Source organism: Lichenostomus cassidix, chromosome 9, assembly GCF_008360975.1.
Source record: "Lichenostomus cassidix isolate B80296 chromosome 9, HeHo_3.0, whole genome shotgun sequence".
Taxonomy (NCBI): domain Eukaryota; kingdom Metazoa; phylum Chordata; class Aves; order Passeriformes; family Meliphagidae; genus Lichenostomus; species Lichenostomus cassidix.
Window position 1 is genome coordinate 23,205,916 of NC_139490.1, and position 18,901 is coordinate 23,224,816.

General features: G+C 48.2%; 1 protein-coding gene across 2 annotated transcripts; it reads left to right on the top strand.

Moving 5' to 3' along the window:
• Positions 1 to 364: 364 nt before the first annotated feature.
• On the top strand, positions 365 to 18,048 carry CLDN18 (claudin 18). 2 transcript variants are annotated; one of them, XM_085069946.1, is made up of 5 exons: positions 365 to 652; positions 12,615 to 12,779; positions 14,277 to 14,382; positions 14,741 to 14,851; positions 16,143 to 18,048. In XM_085069946.1, exons 1-5 carry the CDS (start codon positions 433 to 435, stop codon positions 16,318 to 16,320), a joined length of 780 nt encoding a protein of 259 aa, XP_084926072.1. In that variant the 5' UTR covers positions 365 to 432; the 3' UTR covers positions 16,321 to 18,048. The 2 variants fall into 2 exon arrangements, with proteins under 2 accessions (XP_084926072.1, XP_084926073.1); XM_085069947.1 differs by lacking the exon at positions 365 to 652 and adding an exon at positions 8,197 to 8,778.
• Positions 18,049 to 18,901: the final 853 nt, after the last annotated feature.

Sequence of the window (18,901 nt, forward strand, 5' to 3'; positions counted from 1 at the left end):
AAACCCCTCTACTTGACTCAAAAGCATCATCCTTGCCAGAAAATGATTAAGTTCTCCATAATTTTGATGTTTCATCCGATTTTAGCACCTCTGTGTTCGGTCTCCTGGAGTGCCCTGGTGTTTCTGTGGAAACTCTCCAGAGCGAATTACTGGTCCTGTCCAGCCCTGCCGGCTGCACCTCTGCCTGGAGGGAGAAGGTAAACAGAGAACGAGGTGGAACAAATGGCTCTTGGTACTGAGCAAGGAAATTATCTCACCGAAACAGATAAAGGCGAGGGGAGGTTTGCGTGGTGCTCCCAGAGCTCTCCCGACTGCCGGCGTGACGTAGGCAGTGCCTCCAGCTAAAAGTCCTGGTTGCCCTGGCTGCCTGCCCCAGACCAGCTTGTGGAGGCTTGTGCGCGCCCAGGACTCGGATCCTTCCCGCCTGGGACCATGTCGGTGACAATCTGCCAGTCCATGGGATTCGTGGTGTCCGCCCTGGGCATCGGGGGCATCATTGCTTCCACGTGCATGGACCAGTGGAGCACCCAGGACCTGTACAACAACCCTGTGACAGCTGTCTTCAACTACCAGGGCCTCTGGCGCACCTGTGTCCGGGAGAGCTCGGGATTCACGGAGTGCCGCGGCTACTTCACCATCCTGGGGCTGCCAGGTAGGGCCTGATGGCACCAGGGAGGAGGTGGGAGGTTGAGCCACGAGCTCTGGGGGATTTTCAGTGGGGAATTCAGCCAAAAAGGACCTTGGGTGCTCACCCTGCTTGGACAAGAGGTCATGGAGATACCTCCAGCCAACCCCCCGCCCATGGCCAAGCTAAGTTTCAGCAAAACTCATTACAACTAATTATGCATCAGGTTCCTGAGGTGTTGTTCCTGCTGCTCCGTGGGGAGATTCGTCCCCTGTGCCATGGGTGGCTCCGGCTCAGATTGCTAGCCCAGCTGTGTGGCTTCCCACCAGAAGCCACTAATAGTCTTGTCATTGGAGAAGATCCTTTCCTAAGAGGATATGTCACAGTTCAGCTCACTGTATTTCTATTCGGGCTAACACCACCAGGCTGGATTTCTCCCTAATTCTCCTTTGGTTCCAGTTTTTTCTGCCACGGGAATCATTCCTGTTCTGGTTGTGCCCAGAGTATCTCGGGGTGCAAACAATTAGGTTACAACAGGATTATCTGGGGTTTCTTCTTGCCTTAATACAGTGAGAAAAAAGGCACTTAGACTCTTATACCCATCTGGCCTCTGTGCTTTGACACAGCCAGAATGGAGGGAAGAAGCCAATTATATCAGGAAATCACTGCAGAACTTCTGCAAAATGGCATTTCCAAAACACACAGAAAGGGGCATTGTGCACAAAAATTGCTTCTCTGAAGAGAAGGCACAAATCAAGCCAGTATCACCCAGTGTGGCTGTGGCCTCAGACACCAGCTGGGGAGGCGTTTCGTCCTCTGAGCTGTATTTTCATGTCTCTCCTCTCTGGATTCTCATTCCCAGCTGATGTCTGGCACTGGTTGTGCCTCAGTTTCCCCACGCAGGGGAAGTCCCTGAGCGTTGTCCTCTTGCTGGAGCTGTGGGATGTCCCTGCTTGGCCTCTGGGGCACAGAGATGTCTGTTCATAGGAGGAGTTGAGCCTGATGCTGCCTGGCATCGAGCTGAAGGATGACATCCAAAGAAGGGTGTATGTGCAGGGCTGCTATTCACTTTGTGCTCCCAGTCAGTAAAGCTGAGCAGCTGCAGGGAAAACTCAGGGAGCAAAGGGCAGGACAGGCTGGTAAAACTCACAGGGTTAATGGCTGGACTCGATTCTAGAGGTCTTTTCCAACCTTAATGATTCTGTAGTGATTAAAGTTGCCATGTGAGGAATAAACTGAGGTGTAAAAACCAAACCCTCCCCACACAGATGCTCCCACAACACACTGCAGTTCTTCCAGTTCTTGCAGTTCTTCCTCAGTTCTTCCACTCAAAAAGCTTAAAGTGACAAAAATTGTAACTCTACAGAAGAAGCAATTAAACTTTTCAAGTGTTCAGATCTGGGAACTACTCTAATAGTTGAAGAAATCGGAATACTTGAGATTCGGGGTGTTTTTTCTTGCAAAATACTTTTGTCGCTGACCTCAGCCCTACAGCAAAAAGCAGAAAACAAGGGATAGTTTTTGCAATTCCTAACCCTCCAGATTGATGTCTGTCGGGTGGGTATTAATGTTCTGAAATGGGAATGTTGCGGGGATGGATTTCCTGCATTAGCAGGATTTTCCTGCATTTAGCCAGGCTGCTGGAGATTGGTGTGTCCATGTTCCTGTCCGTGGAAGGGGGTTGGAATGAACTGATTTTTAAGGTCCCTTCCAACCCAAACCACCCTGGGATTTGATGTTTCTATGATCCCTCGTGTCCATCCCATAAGCTCTGTGGATCCCTCCCAGTCATGGACAGAAATGAGCATCCTATCCTAAATGTTGGGTTTTCTGATGAAACCCACACCTTAGAGTGGAATTCTCACCTGTGTTTGCTGGGTTTGTTGCAGTCACCTGCAAAAAGGGATTTCAAAGAGCCCAAGGAATAAAGAACAACCATAAAAAGAAAGGTGGTGGGTGCCTGAACCCCCCAAAATTGCTGTACCCACCCTCAGGGGTGTTGGGGAGCCAGTGTGTGAACATGAATATCTCTGTGCTTTGTCCCAAACGATCCTTTTTGTCACTGGTGCTATCAGCACTGCCCTACAAAACGAGGTGGAATTTTTTTCTTTCTTTTTAAAGAACTGGGCTTGTTCTGCTGTAGTCACCCCCCTCCCTGCTCCTGTTTTTCCCTCCTGTTATAGATTGTCTGACACTTCCAGTCTCTGGAGAAGCTGGAGCAAAGCATGTCCCACTGCTGTGCTTTATGAATTGGCTCCATCTCCCGAATCCAGCGGTTCCTACAGGCAATTCTTCCCACCCACCACCAGCAAAGGTGGTACCCCAATCACAGTGGGGGGAAATGATGCTAAAAATCCTATTATTAATTTGTCCAGATATTATTGAAGTGCCTCATCCCCATGTTTATTTTAAACGTGCAGCACCTTGATCTCAATGAAACCCCCTCACCAAGCACACCAGAGTTAATGGTTTGTCAGCATTTCCATTATCAACCCCTATTTATTATCCTGACAATGGCAATTTATATTGGGAACAATAGTGCCGGAGTGAATAAAAATAATAGGACTCTGGCAAAGCAGTGAGGTGACCTGAGCACATCGAGGAAGTTTTGGGTTCCGAGTGTTTTTTCACCTCAATCCCTCGCTCCCATAGCAAAGATTAAACTTGTCTTGCCCATCATCTATCTTCAATTTAGTTGGGAATTTTAATTTCAAATAGATTGAGGAAAAATCAAGATAATAGATGGAAATGAGAAATAAGCTGGGCAGTTTCTGGCTCTGGCTGCTCAGCTATAAACAGCTGCTCTCTGGTGAAATGTGGCACTGGAGGACTGAACGTGTTTGTTCTGGTTCTGCTTTCTCCTGTTATTTTTTGCTCCTTGCTTTGGTGTGGGATGGTCTGGAGGACACAGTCAGAAACTGAGTACACAAATAAGGGATAAATAGCAAAAACTGAGCTGGGTAAGGCTGGTGGTTTCACCTCATATGGAGATCACGAGGTGCTTTCTACTCAAAGCAGAATTTTGCAGCTGCTCTGCAAAACTTTCTGCCCAGTGGTGTGGGTCTAAACTACAGTCTCATGGGCTGTGATTTTCCTGGTTTCTATGTTGGTGTCCTTTTCCCACACCTGTTCAGCAAGACTTCTTCACCAGTTTTTCCAAGGACATTTTTCCCTTAGGTCCAAAGCGGTTTTGACCCCTTCAGAAGGGCTGAGATATCTCTCTGCTGTGGAACAAAGGTGGCTCAAAATATGAGAATATTCTTGCTTTTCCAATGGCAAACTTTGACAGTGTGAGAGCAGCCTGTTCAACTTCTCTAGCTTATAAAAATGCCCATGTTCTTAGAGGGCTCAGAGGGAAAACACAACCATGACTACCCAGATTTTCCATACATTTCAGTTTTGGCTGGTGCAGGGTAGCAGCAGTGCACAGATGTTTGCTGAGGAGATTTCATGTCTAGGAAGCATCAACATTGGCTTCTCTGGATTTTTCCTTTCTATATCGATGCTCTGACAAGGTTTTCTTCCATTTCATACAACCCACAACAATTTTGTGGCATAACCATAGCAAATAACCTGATTTTGGAGACAGGGCAGCCACTGGCCAAGAAAACACCAACTCTGCTCCCTGCCTGACATTTGTAAGGATGGGAAGTGCTAATTGCCATGTCATGGTCCTCTGCTGGTGATGGCCATGGCAAGGACTCTTTCAAAGTCTGTTTGCTGCTTGAAATCCTTTCACCCAGCCAGGTCAGCTCTGAATTTTGAAACATCTGCAGACAACTGCTATAACCTGCTTAAAGTCTTTTGAGACCAAGTTTTGGACACAGAAGGATTTAGGTGGCCCAGGTGGGCTGGAGACTTGATATATCCTACCAGGATGTGTGTGAGGCTCCAATGGGTTTGAACTCCCAGCTGGAGCTGAGGGAGGTGTGGGGATGGGGAAAGGACAATGGAAGACCTTCAGAGAGGTCTCAGGAATCCCAGTGATGCTCAGGGTGGGATGAGGTGGCAGGAAGCTGGATGTGTAGGTCACATTTGTTGTTTTGTGCCTTTACACCATGGAAGGACATGAAACAGGACAAAAGGAATCTGGGATGATGGCCCAGAGGAGAAAGGCAAGGGAAATCCAAGAGTCTGTGGAGATGTGGGGCTGAGCTACAGCTCACAGATGGGTAGGCAAGGACAGCTTCATGCACCCCAAATCTGCTGCAGGACCTTAGAACACCCTCTGGACTGCCCAGAGGTGTGGATCTGAGCTAGGATGAGCTCCTTCCATGACCCACTTCCCTCACTGAATTCCAGAAAGGCCATTCAGCCTTTCTTACTGTGGACCACATACTGGTGGAGACTGAGGTGGAGGTGCAATGGAGGTGCAGGAAGAGAAGGGTGGGTTTGCTTAGTCTGGGCCTGAGCAGGCTGGGCTGCTGTGAGCAGCTGGCAGGGTGTGAGCTGTATTTGCAAATTTGAGAGCAAACATGAGCTGGAGGTGATTTTTGTGGGAGAGGCGGCGATAACATTCAGGAGCTGCCTGGGCCCAGGGACCAGTTTTGAGATAACACAGTCAACGCCTGGAGAGATAAAGCAACGGTGAGCTGGAATAAAGGGGCTCAGGGGAGTGGCCACAAAGCTCCCTTTTTTCCCTCATTTGGATAAACCACCAGCATTGTCCCAATAGTCAGTGGGAGCCCTGTTCTCTGCACCATGCCTGTTCTTCAGTCACAGCTCAGCATTTCCATGTGGATTGGGAAACCCTCTGGCCTAAGCATTCAACCACCGAGCTGGAGACAATCCATAGATGTGTTTGGAGAGAGATTCCTGTCCTTCAACCACTCCTGGCTGTGGACCTCTCCATGGGGTGGCTGGAGATGAGGTTGTGGTGAAGATGCTCAGACTTGCTCCACAGCTTTCCTATCACCCAATCCCTTCTTGGGTTGTGCTCTGGGCCAACAGTTCAGGTAAAACTCCCAGGGGATCTTCTGTTATCTGGTAAAACAGGATGAATGTATTTTTCCCTATTACGGGAAGCTCAGAAACCACCATTAAAAATAAGCTTAAAATCTGAATATCTGAGAAAGGCGAAGGAAATGTGCTGGGAGAGGTTTAGGAAGGAAACAAGTTTAGGTTTGTTCTCCAGAGCTCTGCTTCAAGCAGGAGGAAGGTGTGGAAGCTCTGAATTCCCACTCTTTCCAAGTATGGTTCTGGTCAGAGCAGAAGAAATGGCAATGGGATGGCTAGAGGACACCTTAGCCAATACTTTTAGGCATGAGCCCCCCAAAGAGAGCCCCCTGAATGACAATAACTCTTCAAAGATGGCAACATGTGGAGTGCTGAGCATGGTTGAGTGTTTGTCTGACTCTTAACTGAGGACTGCAGAATGACCCTCAGCACCAAAATTCCTTGTTTGGTTCCATTTTTGGGGAAAGCACACGAGGCTTCAGTGAGGAATGTCCAGCCCTGTGTTGGTTTATCCTCTTTAGAGACATGGTTCCATCTAGCCTTGAAAATCAAAGCCAGACTGGTTCTCCTGGACTTTCCTGCACACCTGGAGACTTGGATGATGTTTTTTGACTGCTCCATCATTGTTCTGCAGTTTTGATGCCCATGAGTATGAGCCATGATGAGAAACAGCATCTCCATCCACAGGAGAAAATTCCATCTCCAGGAAAAAGTTAGTGGGGTGATGGACTGGGCAGCAGACCATGGATCAGGGCACCTCCAGGGAATGGCCCTCTCTCCAACAGGTGTCTTGGGGGGATCAGTGGAGCTGGGGATGTGAAATACAGGAGGAGAAGAAAAGGTCCCTGCTGGTTTGAAGAGCTGCTCCAGCTGCACATGGCCAGAACCAGCAGCCAGGCTGGAGGAAGGAGTGGTGGGGCCTCTCCCACCAAAGCAAACACATGGATATAGGGATGGAAAGGCCACCACCACTGGTATTTCTGCAACCACCCAGATGTCCTAGTGAGCAGAAAAAACCACTCATTTAATAGGCGGCAGAGGTGTTTGGAAAAAAATCTGGAAAAAATATGTTTGCCCTTTTAATTCTTCCCCTCTCCTTCCCTTTTTCCTCCCCAGGGGTTATTTTTGGTTGTGATCAGTCCATGGTTCATTTCTCTGTGCACTGAGAGTGAACAGTGGGAATTGGGAATTTGCACATTTGGGAATAGGGGTTATGTCTCAAAGCAATATTGCTCCCTTTGACATGTTCTGAAGAGGTTCATCCCGGAAAAAGGGATGTGGGCTGTTCCCACTGGATGGCCAGAAACAAGAATGCAACTCCTGGGGCATGGGAGGGACAGGAGTCATTCTGGAGAGATGCTGAGGAGCATCCTGGCCTGGGTGCAAATGGATTTTCTGGACTGGGACATAATTCCAATTGTGGGAACACAAAGGATGGGATGGAGAACTGACCACATTTTAGCACTTTTTGTCCTGCCGTCTTCCAGGTCCTCCCCATCCCTAGTTGTTGTCTCAGATTTTAGGTTCTCTCCAGTCCTGATCTATCACAAATCATTATCCAAAATGAGGAATTTTAGTCAGCATTCCCTGTCCCTCACAGAGGATGAGCAGCTATTTACCACCTCTGGCTCTCAAGGACTCTCTTCTGCGGTTTTTATTAATTTTATTATTTTTGCTGGCAACTTTAGGTAGGTCAGAACTGACCCTCCCTCTGATAGAAACTTGCCAAAGTGAGTGAAAATGGTGAAATTTGAATAAAACTGATGGAAGCAAAGACATCTTGTGCCTGACCTTCGAGGGCTGTGATTTGCCACAAGATGTGGAATTGTGCTCTGGCTGCTCCAGCAGAGCCCTACAAGCCTAGGGATGTCCTGGGTGGCTGTTCTCCAGAAGGCAGGAGTAATATGGGTGTAATATGCCTCTTGTAGCTCCTTCATGGACACAAATGGTGTTCCTGGTGGCTTTCACATGGCTTCACATCCAGGTGCTGGTGTTGATGGTGCTGTGGCATGGAGACGTTACAGCAGGAATTTGGTTCTGTGTCAGGCATGAAGTAAATCAGTTGGAGCAGGGCATTGCATGGAGGTCTGGAAGATCCTTGTACCTCACTGACTAGGTTGGCAGAGTGGCAAGGTGGACTTTCCTCCCCACCCAGCAGCTCTCACTATGATAATTAATTTCCCATTTTTTACATCCCCCATCCCTTTCCCAGAACCACCCCTGAAGTCAATACAGACAAGCACACCCCAAAAAGACCATTTCCCAATGGTCCCTGTGCTCTCCTTCCTTCCACATGGTTTGAGTGTGGCCTCATGATGGCTGATGGGGAGTGGGCTGCTGGAGAACAGGGTTGGAGGAGCTTTCCTGGGTCAGTCTGGGGCTCTTGGCTTGGTGCTCTGGGCTGTGCCATGGTCAGCATCCAACAGAAGCTCAGTGATCCCTGAAGGCACTGCAAGGAGCAGCCACATCCCTGGGCTGGGTTGGTTGCCCCACATCCTCTGACAGAGCCCTGTCCCTCATTGTGCCCTTGCGTGGACATGGGGGACAGATAGTGTGGTGGCATGAGCAGAAGGCTGGTGGGGTGGTGACCAGGGCCAGCTGCTGAATGTCCCTAGGGTCACGGTCCTTGCTCCATGCAAGGGGCAAGGAGAGGCCCAGTGGACAGCAAAGGGTTCAGAGGGCTGGCCAGGCCCCAAGTGGGTTGCCCAACACTCGGCAGTGTGGCTGCTCCAACGGGGAAGGACAAGCACTTGTAAAGGACAAAAGCTCCTATCTGCAGCCCTGCCGGCACAAACCTCCCCGGCAGCGAGAGTGAAACTGGACTATCTTGCAAAAACACTTTGAGCAAACAGCGCTCAATGGAAAGCATCTGATAAGAGCAGCTGCACTGCTGGTGGCTCCGGCAGGAGGACTTACTGCCCCAGTAGCTCTGCGGCTCCCTCGGGGCCGTGCCACCTCCGCTCTCCGGGGACACACCATGTCCACCACCCTCTGCCAGGTGATGGGCTTCCTCGTGGCGTCGCTGGGCGTCGGGGGGAGCATCATGGCCACGGCCATGGACACGTGGAGCACGCAGGACCTCTATGACAACCCGGTCACAGCCGTCTTCCAGTACCAGGGGCTGTGGAGGAGCTGTGTGCGGCAGAGCTCCGGTTTCACCGAGTGCCGGCCGTACTTCACCATCCTGGGGCTGCCAGGTAGGGCAGAAATGCACCAGGTGTCACCCAGAGGTGCTCCTGGCTCTTCACAGTTTTCATCTGAAAGATATTTTAAATCACCTTGCAAGGAATAACATTTCCAGAGCGTGAGCATAAAAATAGGAGCATTTCTGTTGCCAAAATAATGCCTTTACTTGGTGGGGTTACAAACTGCAGTATATGTGGGGATCTCTGGGTGAGCATTCAGGGTTTGGTAATGTTGCTGGAAGAAATCAGTGCAGCTCCACTGAGGTGAGGAGAGCGAGGGTATTTAACCCCCCAGGGATTGTTCTTTGGAATGGAAACACAAGGAAAAGAGCTGCATGCAGTTGTGCATTGTTATAGGATAATAGAAATAATTGAAATGTTTGGATTTTCCAAGGAGAAAAGTGGAATTGGAGAAATCTGCCTGTGAGCAGCGTGGGTAGGAAGGGCGAGAAGGGGAAAGGTGTGTTCAGCCACTCCCATCCCCTGGGCAGTGTTAGTACTGACAGAAGCAGAGTGCAGAGGGGTATTGCTGTCCTGTTTGCTTGCTAATTTTCCCAAAAGAGACGTTTTTCCCACCCCACTGCATGCATATTTCAGTGCTCTCAGCCCAGCTGGCCCAGCAGGAAATTTGGTTCTGGGAAATGTGGTTTGGGTCACTCTTGGAGCATCATCACAAAGAGGTCCAAGGAAGCACTCCTGTGCACAGGCCTTTTGCACCTGTTGGTCCAGGCATGATGTGGGTTCGAGCCCTGTATCCTCAGGGGTGCCACCCTCTGGGATGCCCTCGAGCTTTGCTGAGGACCTGTGACTCTCCAAGGGGTGCCATGTGCCTCACGATTGCCAGGTGACTTCTTTCCCATTTGGAAGAGCTAACCTGATATTTAGAGTCACTTCTCCTATGGGAACATTGATTTTAAAGACTAAGAATTAGATCTATCTAACTATCTCTACAAATGTTGACCACTGTATCTCCTCATAATGCTCTGTGCAGGTGGTTGTGTTTTAAATGAGCCATGAGGAAATGGGAACCATCATTTTCATGCCAATTTATCCCAATCAAGATTTTAGTTTTTCAGTTATTTTTGTGTAATATGGCAATAAGGAAATGTGCAAAGCACTCACAGGCAATTTCTGTTGTTGGAGATATCCTGCCAGGTTGATTATTATGTATGCATTTAATTGATGTATACCTTCAAATATACAGAAAGAACGTCCCTGCTGGAATTTACGTAACTTAAAGACCTGTTTTTTCCCTGAAATTTCTATATCCCAACAATAATTTCTTGTCATAAAGTCAGGTTCCACTTTTTTTTTTTTTTTTTAATGTATTAGCAGCAGAAATGCAGGTGATGGTCGTTTAAATGAACTGAAGTTGTTTTACCTCACTCACCTCTCACCACTCACACTGGAGAAAGACAACTCTCCAGTTTCCCTTACCTCTGGAAAACAGGGATGCAGGTTGTGGCTTCACTTCACTGGCATGTATTTTGGTGGAGAAGCTTGTGGTTTTGCTATTCCCTTGTTTGGAAGCCTTTGTATGGGAGCTGAGTTATCCTCCCTCATGCAGGTGTGTGCAAAAGGCAAGTTTGGAACTCCAGGGCTGTTTGCTTCCTGCTGCTCCCGATACCATTTTTCCTTAGGCTCCCACTTTGTTTGTCTAAGCCCTTCCACTCCTTCCTCCAAGCAGAGGTCAGTCACCTTTGGAAAGCAGCTCTTTTCAGAGGACTTTCGATGGGTGCTGAAATTCCCTTGAAACTGCAGTGCTGCCTTTCCAAACAGCTTCGAGTCCCACGAGCCAAGTGGAGAGGTCTTCATGCCACAGCAGATCTGGGAGAACTTCCTTGTCCTTTCCATCCCTTAGTGAAGATGTGCCTAAGTCAGTCTCATGGAGGCAGGAATGGCTGATGATAGTTATTTGGGATTTTTTCTGTCATGTCCTGCTGTGTTCCTCTCCCTCCCCTTTCCAACAGCTCCTTTTCCATGGAGATTCACTATGGTGCTCCAGCAAAAGTGGAGCATCCTTGGCTGCCTTTGCTTGGCCCTGCCTGTTGTGTCCTTCCATGGGCACCCAAGGCACTGGGAACACCTCTCCTGGGAACCAGGGGATCTGTGGGATCTTTGTTTGGGGTCACTGCTTGATGGGTTGAAAACACCCCAGTGATGACACCCAGGATCCTGCAGGAAGTACCCAGGAATGTCTTGGGGATGAGGAGCTTCCATTGTGATCCATAGCCTTGGATTATCAGCCTCTCCTGCCTGCCCTGAAAAAAAAGAATTTACAGAGAAACTTTGGTGGTTGTAAAGACAAACGAGGATTGAGATTTCCTCCTCTTTCTGCTTCCCGTCAGGTGCTGCGGAACAACCTCCGAGGGCTGATAAGGCGTATCCGCCATTCCCTGATGGATCATAACTAATGAGCTCCTACCTGGGGGCTGATGAATGGCAGATTGAAAGCCCCCGGCTCGTTAGCTCTCGTTATCAGCTGATAAGGGCAAATTGAGTCATAAGAGCTCGGGCGGTGGGCCTGCCGGATGGGAGAAGGTGGTGTATTCCCGGCTCTGGAATGGCAGCCCGCCCGCTTCCTTGTGCGCCGCCGTGCCAGTGCGGCTCTGCTGGGCTTCCTGACACCCCGTGGCCAGGAGAGCCACCTGGGCACCCTGCACCCTCCTGGGAAGGGCTGACAAACCCTTCCCCCAACTCCGTGCTCTCCTGTGCCCTTGGGCACCATGGTCACCTAGCAAAGGGGTGACAGGCAGGGCAGTGAAGCCCCTGGGGCTGTGGAAAGTGTTTTCCACCCATCACGAGCCCATTTTCTCTTCCCTGAAGAGGGACAGTCATACGTGGGGAGCACCAAAGCCAGACCCAGGGCTGTGGGAGCACGTGGCAGGGCAAGGAGAGGGTACAAAATGTCCCAGCCAAATCCCAACAGCCCTTGAAATACCTCCCAGCACCCCTTCCAGGGCTCTGCCGCCTTCCTGGCTCTGCCAGAGACTCGTGGGGAAGTGTCTGGAGAAAGATGGGATGTGTGCCACCCTGTTAGAGCATCACCTTGGTATTCAAGTGATGAATATTTCATGTGATGAATTCTTTTCCCCACCACTTTTAAAGGTGCAAGCTTCCCCTTGCCTTTCCTTCTATTTTCCACTCCATCCAAGAGGAATCTGGAGAGTTTTTGCCTCTTTCAGGGCTCAGCTCCCAAAGGGATGACCCACCAGCATTCCCACCTCATGGCATGCTGCTGAACAAATCCAGCATGGGGGTATTTGGGAGTTTTATTTGTGAATGTGCACAGATTTATCCAGGACTGATGTTCCAATAACCCTGGGAAGGATATGGTGAGGGAGGTTGTTGTCAGAGCTTTGATGCTTTCTCCTGCTCCGTGTGTAATGTTTGTCCAGGTGATTTTCCTCTTCTCCAGTGCCATGTTCTTTACTGGGAAGCAGGAACACACAGAGCTGCATTTTGAGCCATGCAGTAGTTGGAAATATCCTGGATAGCTGGGTGGAGCTGTCTGCTTCCATTGCTGGCTGGGGAGGAAAAAAGAGCAATTTCTCAATCCATGTGGTTATGGAACAATTCCTGCTTATCCCAGCTAACTCTTCTCCATGAATTTCATCGCTGGTGCTAATGAACATTTCTAAAAACCATCAAACTCTTTTGGAAGCTGAGTCAAACAGCTGTACTTCCTGAGGTGCCCCAGATAACAGAGAGTAGATCCAGTGCCCATTTTCCAAGGTTTTCTCCTTTAATATTTCTATTTTCTGGCAGAGGCAATTTTTGAAAACCCCCCAGACTCTGACCAATCTGATTTCAGCCACTCAGGGAGGCTCTTGCTGTTTGTTTTGCAGCGATGTTCCAGGCTGTGAGAGCTCTCATGATCGTGGGGATTGTCCTGGGAATCCTTGGTCTCCTCGTGTGTATTTTTGCTCTGAAATGCATCCGGATTGGGAGCATGGAGGACACAGCCAAAGCCAACATGACTCTGACCTCTGGCATCATGTTCATCATTGCTGGTAAGTGGGAACTGTCCTGTCTTCTGTGTGGAAAGCTTTGCATTTCTCTGGAATTGAGGACTGGACAAGTCTTGGTGCATTTCTGAAGTTATTGCATTGTCCTCCAGCCTGATCTCCTGGGGTTGAGCAGTTTTTACCTTTGCTTAGGAAAAAAAAACCTCTGGAAACCAGAATTTTGTATCGACAAAACATGGAAGGTTGAAAAACCAACCCACAGATAAAAGGGAAATGCATCTCTTGATCTGTTTTATATATGTTGTTGTCATGTGTTATTATAGCCTTTATTTGTAAAGAATATTTTTTACTTCAGGCTTCATCCATAATGATTTTAGGAAGATTCACAGGGTTGTTGTAGCCTAGCTTGGGATTTCTAAATACCAGGAAGGCTGCAGGAATCCCTCAAAACTGCAGATGTATTAATACATCTCTTACAGATCTTCTTATGTTATTTTGGAGATAAGAACAACAGGAAATCTATTTCTTAACAAAGGGAAGGAGAATGTCCTTATTTAAAAACTTCAAATCCCAACACTTAGCTTTTGTTGGGATATGAGACACTCAACACAACTTCAAGAAGCACAAGCTGGAAAGAGGAAACCACCTTCTGCCACAGCTTTAATTTTGCACTTCATACCTATCATTTTAGAATCATGGAATCATGGAATCATGGAATGGGTTGGGTTGGAAGGACCTTAAAAATCAAACAGTTCCACCCCCTGCTATGGGCAAGGACACCTTCCACTGTCCCAGGATCTCCAAGCCCTGTCCAACTTGGCCTTGGACACTGTGGAAGGAGGAACAAAACAAAACTGTCATGTGAGGGTCTTTGCTGAAAATTCTGGACTTCAGCTCTTCTGAACATCCCAACTCCTATTTATCCTTGGTCTTTAAGGTCCCTTCCAACCCAAACCTGTCTGTGATTCTACGTTCAAGTGTTCTGTGAATTCCTGTGCTAAGGAAAACCAAAGGTTTGCATTGCTGCCAGGATTGTCAGGGATTGGCCTCCCAGTGATCCCCTGTGTGGATGAATGGAGGAAATTCCCCCTTGTTTAGGCTGGTCTTACACATTTGGTGATGAACAGGTTGTGAACCAAAGATCTCCCTGTGACAGAGTGTGTTTTCCCATTGAAAAAAAAATTCTGGCAGTGAACATTTTTTCCATGTTTTTCACTGTAAAACAAATCTTTAAAATGAACTACTAGGTATTTTCTATAATGATCTGTTTGTTAAATACCTTTTGTGACAAAACACACCAGGAGAAAGATTCCTCTTGGTTTGACTTGGGATTGTGTAATGTGACATTGTATTCCTGCTGTTGGATTGTAAGTGCAAGGAAAACCTGGAAGAAAAGGGTAACACATTGTGGGTCTCCCTTTGTGCTGAAGGCCACAGAGCAGGGTCTCACCCACCTTTCCAGAGCTGTGAGGTGCTTCCCTGAGGCCCCAGGTGACTTGTTGCCCTGTATGACTCTCAGTCTGTCCTCCTGTCCCATCTCAGGCCTCTGTGCCATCACTGGAGTGTCTGTGTTTGCCAACATGCTGGTCACCAACTTCTGGATGTCCACCACCAACATGTACCAGGGAATGCAGAACGTCCAGAACAGGTAAGTGCTCAGCTGCCTCCAGGTGCTCCATGGTGGTAATCTCCCTCAGGGCTCTAGCAGAAGAATTGGCAAATTCTGGGAGTGTGTTGGATGGTTGCAGGGCAGGGAAGATTATTCTCAGGAGATAAAGCCTCTTATCTGCACTGGAGATAAGCAAATGGGCTGGGATGTCTCTGTTCTTGCAATTAAAGAAGGGATAGGGAGGCCATTGGGGCTCAGCCTGCAGGTGGAACTTCTGGGGATTTCTGGGGACTTTTGGGAATATCTGTAGGGCCAGGCAGAGAATGCCACCATTCAGTGTGTCTTGGCAGCAGCAGACAGGACCTGTCACACCCTAACCAGCCACGCCTCTTTGCAGGTACACCTTTGGCTCTGCCCTCTTCGTCGGATGGGTGGCAGGGGGCCTGGCCCTCGTGGGAGGCATCATGATGTGCCTGGCTTGCAGAGGGCTCATCCCAGAAGAATCCCGGTAAGCTGGGCTGGGCTAGGCATGGGAAGGCATTGCAGGAAGCCTGGGGTGTCCAGATATCCCACAGCAGCCCAGGATGTGCAACACCCCTGTCACTATGGTTCTCATGATGATGGAATCACAGCATCCTTTAGAGGATGGAAAGCCCTTCAAGATCATTAAGTCCAACCATGAACCCAGCACTGACAAGGGCACCACTACATGACAGCCCTGTGTGGGTCCAAAGTGACCATTTCCCCTCCCTGACCCTGTGATTCACACATGAGCAGAGAGGGCTCAAGAACCCACCTTAAAATGTGACATTTGCACTGTGCTGGCAGAGTCAGGCCCAGGAATGACAAGTTCCACAGCAGATCATTAGCAGGGGTAGATTGCATCAACTGAGCCATTATTTACATGGAATCACAGAATCCCAGAATAGTTTGGTTTGGGAGGGATATTAAAAACCATCCAGTTCCACCCCTACAGTGTCAGAGACACCTTCCATAGACCAGCTTGCTCCAAGCCTTGTCCAACTCCCAGGGATGGTGTAACATCACCAGGACTTTGTACTCCTACATAGCTGGTTATGGTAGGTGAGTCCATCACTCCAGCAAGGATTTACTCAAGGGAAAGCAGGAAGGGAGGAAGGCAGGAAGGCAGGAAGGCAGGAAGGGAGGAAGGCAGGAAGGCAGGAAGGGAGGAAGGCAGGAAGGCAGGAAGGCAGGAAGGCAGGAAGGCAGGAAGGCAGGAAGGGAGGAAGGCAGGAAGGCAGGAAGGCAGGAAGGCAGGAAGGCAGGCAGGCAAGAAAGAAAGAAAGAAAGAAAAGGAAGAAAGAGAGAGAAAGAGAATTAGAGAAAGAAAGAGAGAGAAAGAGAGAGACAGAGAAAGAGAGAAAGAAAGAAAGAGAGAGAGAAAGAGAGAGAGAAAGAGAAAAAGAGAGAGAAAGAAAGCAAGAAAGAGAAAAAGAGAGGGAAAGAAAGAGAGAAAGAGAGAAAGAGAGAAAAAGAGAGAAAGAAAGAGAGAAAGAGAGAAAGAAAGAGAAAAAGAGAGAGAAAGAGAGAGAAAGAGAGAGAAAGAAAGAGAGAAAAAGAGAGAAAGATAAAAAGACAAAGAGAGAGAGAGAGAGAAAGAAACAAACAAACAAGCTGAAAGGGACTTGGAGCCTGTCCATGGGTGGTGGGCTGAGCTCCCCGAGTGTCTCCAAGAGATGACACAGCACAAAGCTCCCTAAAACCCACCAGGAGCAGAGGGTGCAATGCTGGGCTGTCCCAGCTCATCCCGAGGCTGATGCTCCTCTTGTCTCTTGCAGCTACAAAGCCGTGTCCTACAACGCCTCCGGCCGCAACATCTCCTACAGGACAGGGCCCTACAAGGTTGGCTCGGGCTATGAAGCTGACCCCAAGGCCAGGAAGGGAACAGGATATGAAGAAGCTCCTCGAAGTGAGGATGGGAGACGCTCCTACCCTTCCAAATACGACTATGTCTAGGAGACCTTATGGCCTCGAGTTGTGCTATCAGATATTTTTAACTTCACAAGCAAAAAGTGCAACAAACCAAGCAGTCTGTAAATAGGATGGTGTTTTCTAGCAGGTTTTCTCTACTCTGAGGTTGCATCTTTGTTGTGAACATCTGTTTTACTCGACTGCCTGTTGGTATTAACAGCACCAGGAGGTGACCAAAGTAATGCCTTGTGGGGCTCTCAGAGTAGAACATTTTGCTCCTATTTTCTGTATAAACTGATAGCCAGGAGCAGAGCCTTATGCCCTTTCCTAATTGCTCAAATAGTGAAAATTCCCCTTTGACAATCGCTGTGTATTTGAAGTAAATTCAGTTGTGTCCCCTTGGCTGTGCCCAAAGCAAACAGAGCCCATGGTCAGGGCATTTCCCCCCAGTGACTTCTCTACGCAGTGCCAACTTTGCTTTGCTGCTTGCACTCCAACGCTGATCTGCTCTGATATTTAATCTGATTTCTGTTACTTAGACATTTGCTGGAGCCTGTGATAGCAAAGTGTATTTATTTTGTTGGATCTCCCCAGGGAATGTGTATAATCCATTGTTATTCCTGCACTAATAGCTCCCAACCTCCACGTGCCACTGGTGTTCCCACAGATGTCATCTTTAATGAAGCCAGGAGAATTTCTCATTTAGAATTAATTAGTTACCTTTGGAGCAGGAATCCCAGGGAGCATTAGATGTGTAACTCCACACTGACATCAGGACTTCCCTGTGGTAATTCTCCCCCCAGTGATGGGAGGATTAATTCCATAGTGGGACATTTCCTCCTCCAGTCAATCCATCAGAGGGGAAGTTTATTTTAAGGGGGAAGAGGGAGAAATGCCAGAACTTTTGTGGGAATACAGACCTGTGTGCTCTTAGCAGGTTCTCCCACTTGGCTCCAGAGCAAATCCTGAAAAAAAAGCTCTGTAAATCCCTATGAACAGAAAAAAGGGATAAGTTGGAGAGAAAAAAAGGAGTTCAGAGCCTGCAAAATAACCATTTTTATGGCATCTGCAGTGGGTTTGAGCACCACTCCTCAGGATTCCAAGTTCCCTGCAGGAGTTCAATCCAGGCAAAATTGTTTTGATGAAATGCTGGTGTTCCCTGAGTGTTTGATGTCCTGGAGGTGTCAGCATCTACAGCTGAACCTTTCTGCAGAGCTGGACCTTTGGAAGGTCAAGCTGCCACCAGCTGAGCTGGCATCTCTGGTGGTTTGTAGGATTAGGGGGTGCAGGCTGTCCTCCCAGTGAGCCCAAACTGCATTCCCAGCTTTCCATAACCACATGGAGCCAAACCCCAGCACAGGTCCAGGAGATCCAGGGGATGATCAGCAAGAGGACAAGGGAATACCTGGTGGGTGATTAGAGGAAACAACCTGCAGAGGGGTGGGAAGATCTCCCAGCTCATCAGACTGGAATTTGGCCATCTGGGGTAAACCCCTACTGGGTGTCAGTGCTGACCTTCCCTTTTGTTCAGGCAAAGGATTTACTTCATGCCCTGTTTTTAAAGGAGAAGAATTCACTTTGCAGGGGTAGATCCTGTTCTATTTTAAAAACCTTGCTACTCTTTTCCATGGTTTGTATCTCTCAGTATAAACTTAGATTTTCTGCCTATTTTTTGCCTGCTGGATTTTTTTTTGCTTGTTTGTTTGTTTTGTTGGTTGTTTTTTTCCTTTTTTTACATGAATATTAAAAAAGATAAAATCTTAAAGATGATAATCCTGTTTCCAGTTGTTCTCTTTTTGTCAAAACCTACAGCTCCAACCTTCCTGCTCAGCCAAACTCCCCCAGATTGTGTTCTACAGGTTCTTGGGAGGATTTTGGACATAGATGGGTGGTTGAGGGGAAAAAAGAAAAGATTTGGGTGTTTTATTTCCTTAGTAAGATATGAGGAGCCACACGATGAGAGAAAATACCAGAAAATCAGATGAATAATTATTTGGGGACCCCAAATCAGTGATGAGATGAAGTCAGAGATCCTTGGTGGGAACCCGAGCTTGCTGAGGAGTGGAGTGCAGCAAGTTTCAGGGTAGAGATTAAACACTTCTAAACACTTCATTGTTCTTAGGAGGGCAAGAAAAATTGCTGGCATGTTCTCAGGCTCCACTGGAAAGGGGCTGAAAAGCCCAGGAATGTTTAATTTAGATAGGAAACACACAAGTGGTGGGGAGCTAAAGCTACGCAGGGGAATGCAAAAGGCAGGAAAGCACCCAGAAAAATTTGAAATGCAGGTTTGCGACTGAGTTAGAACTAAAAAAACCTTCAGAGGAAGCAGCTTTGAAAGTTACATTTTATTCTTCTGCTACACAACTGCTGTGACAAAGTCCCCGAGCTGGCTATCTCTCGGTCACACTTTGATGTGCGCAGGCGTGTAGATGACAAGATTAGGGGCAGGAGCCTGGTGGGGAGCTGAGAGAGAGCTCTATCCGGGAATTCCTGCCCTCGCCAGCCTCCTAATCTTCCAACATCAGTTTTCATTTCCTCGCCTCGGCCGAAAACTCGCAGGATGGAATATTTTAATGCAGTGAACTCCACTGAAAAAAAAAAAATCCCATTCCAGAGTGGAGAATCA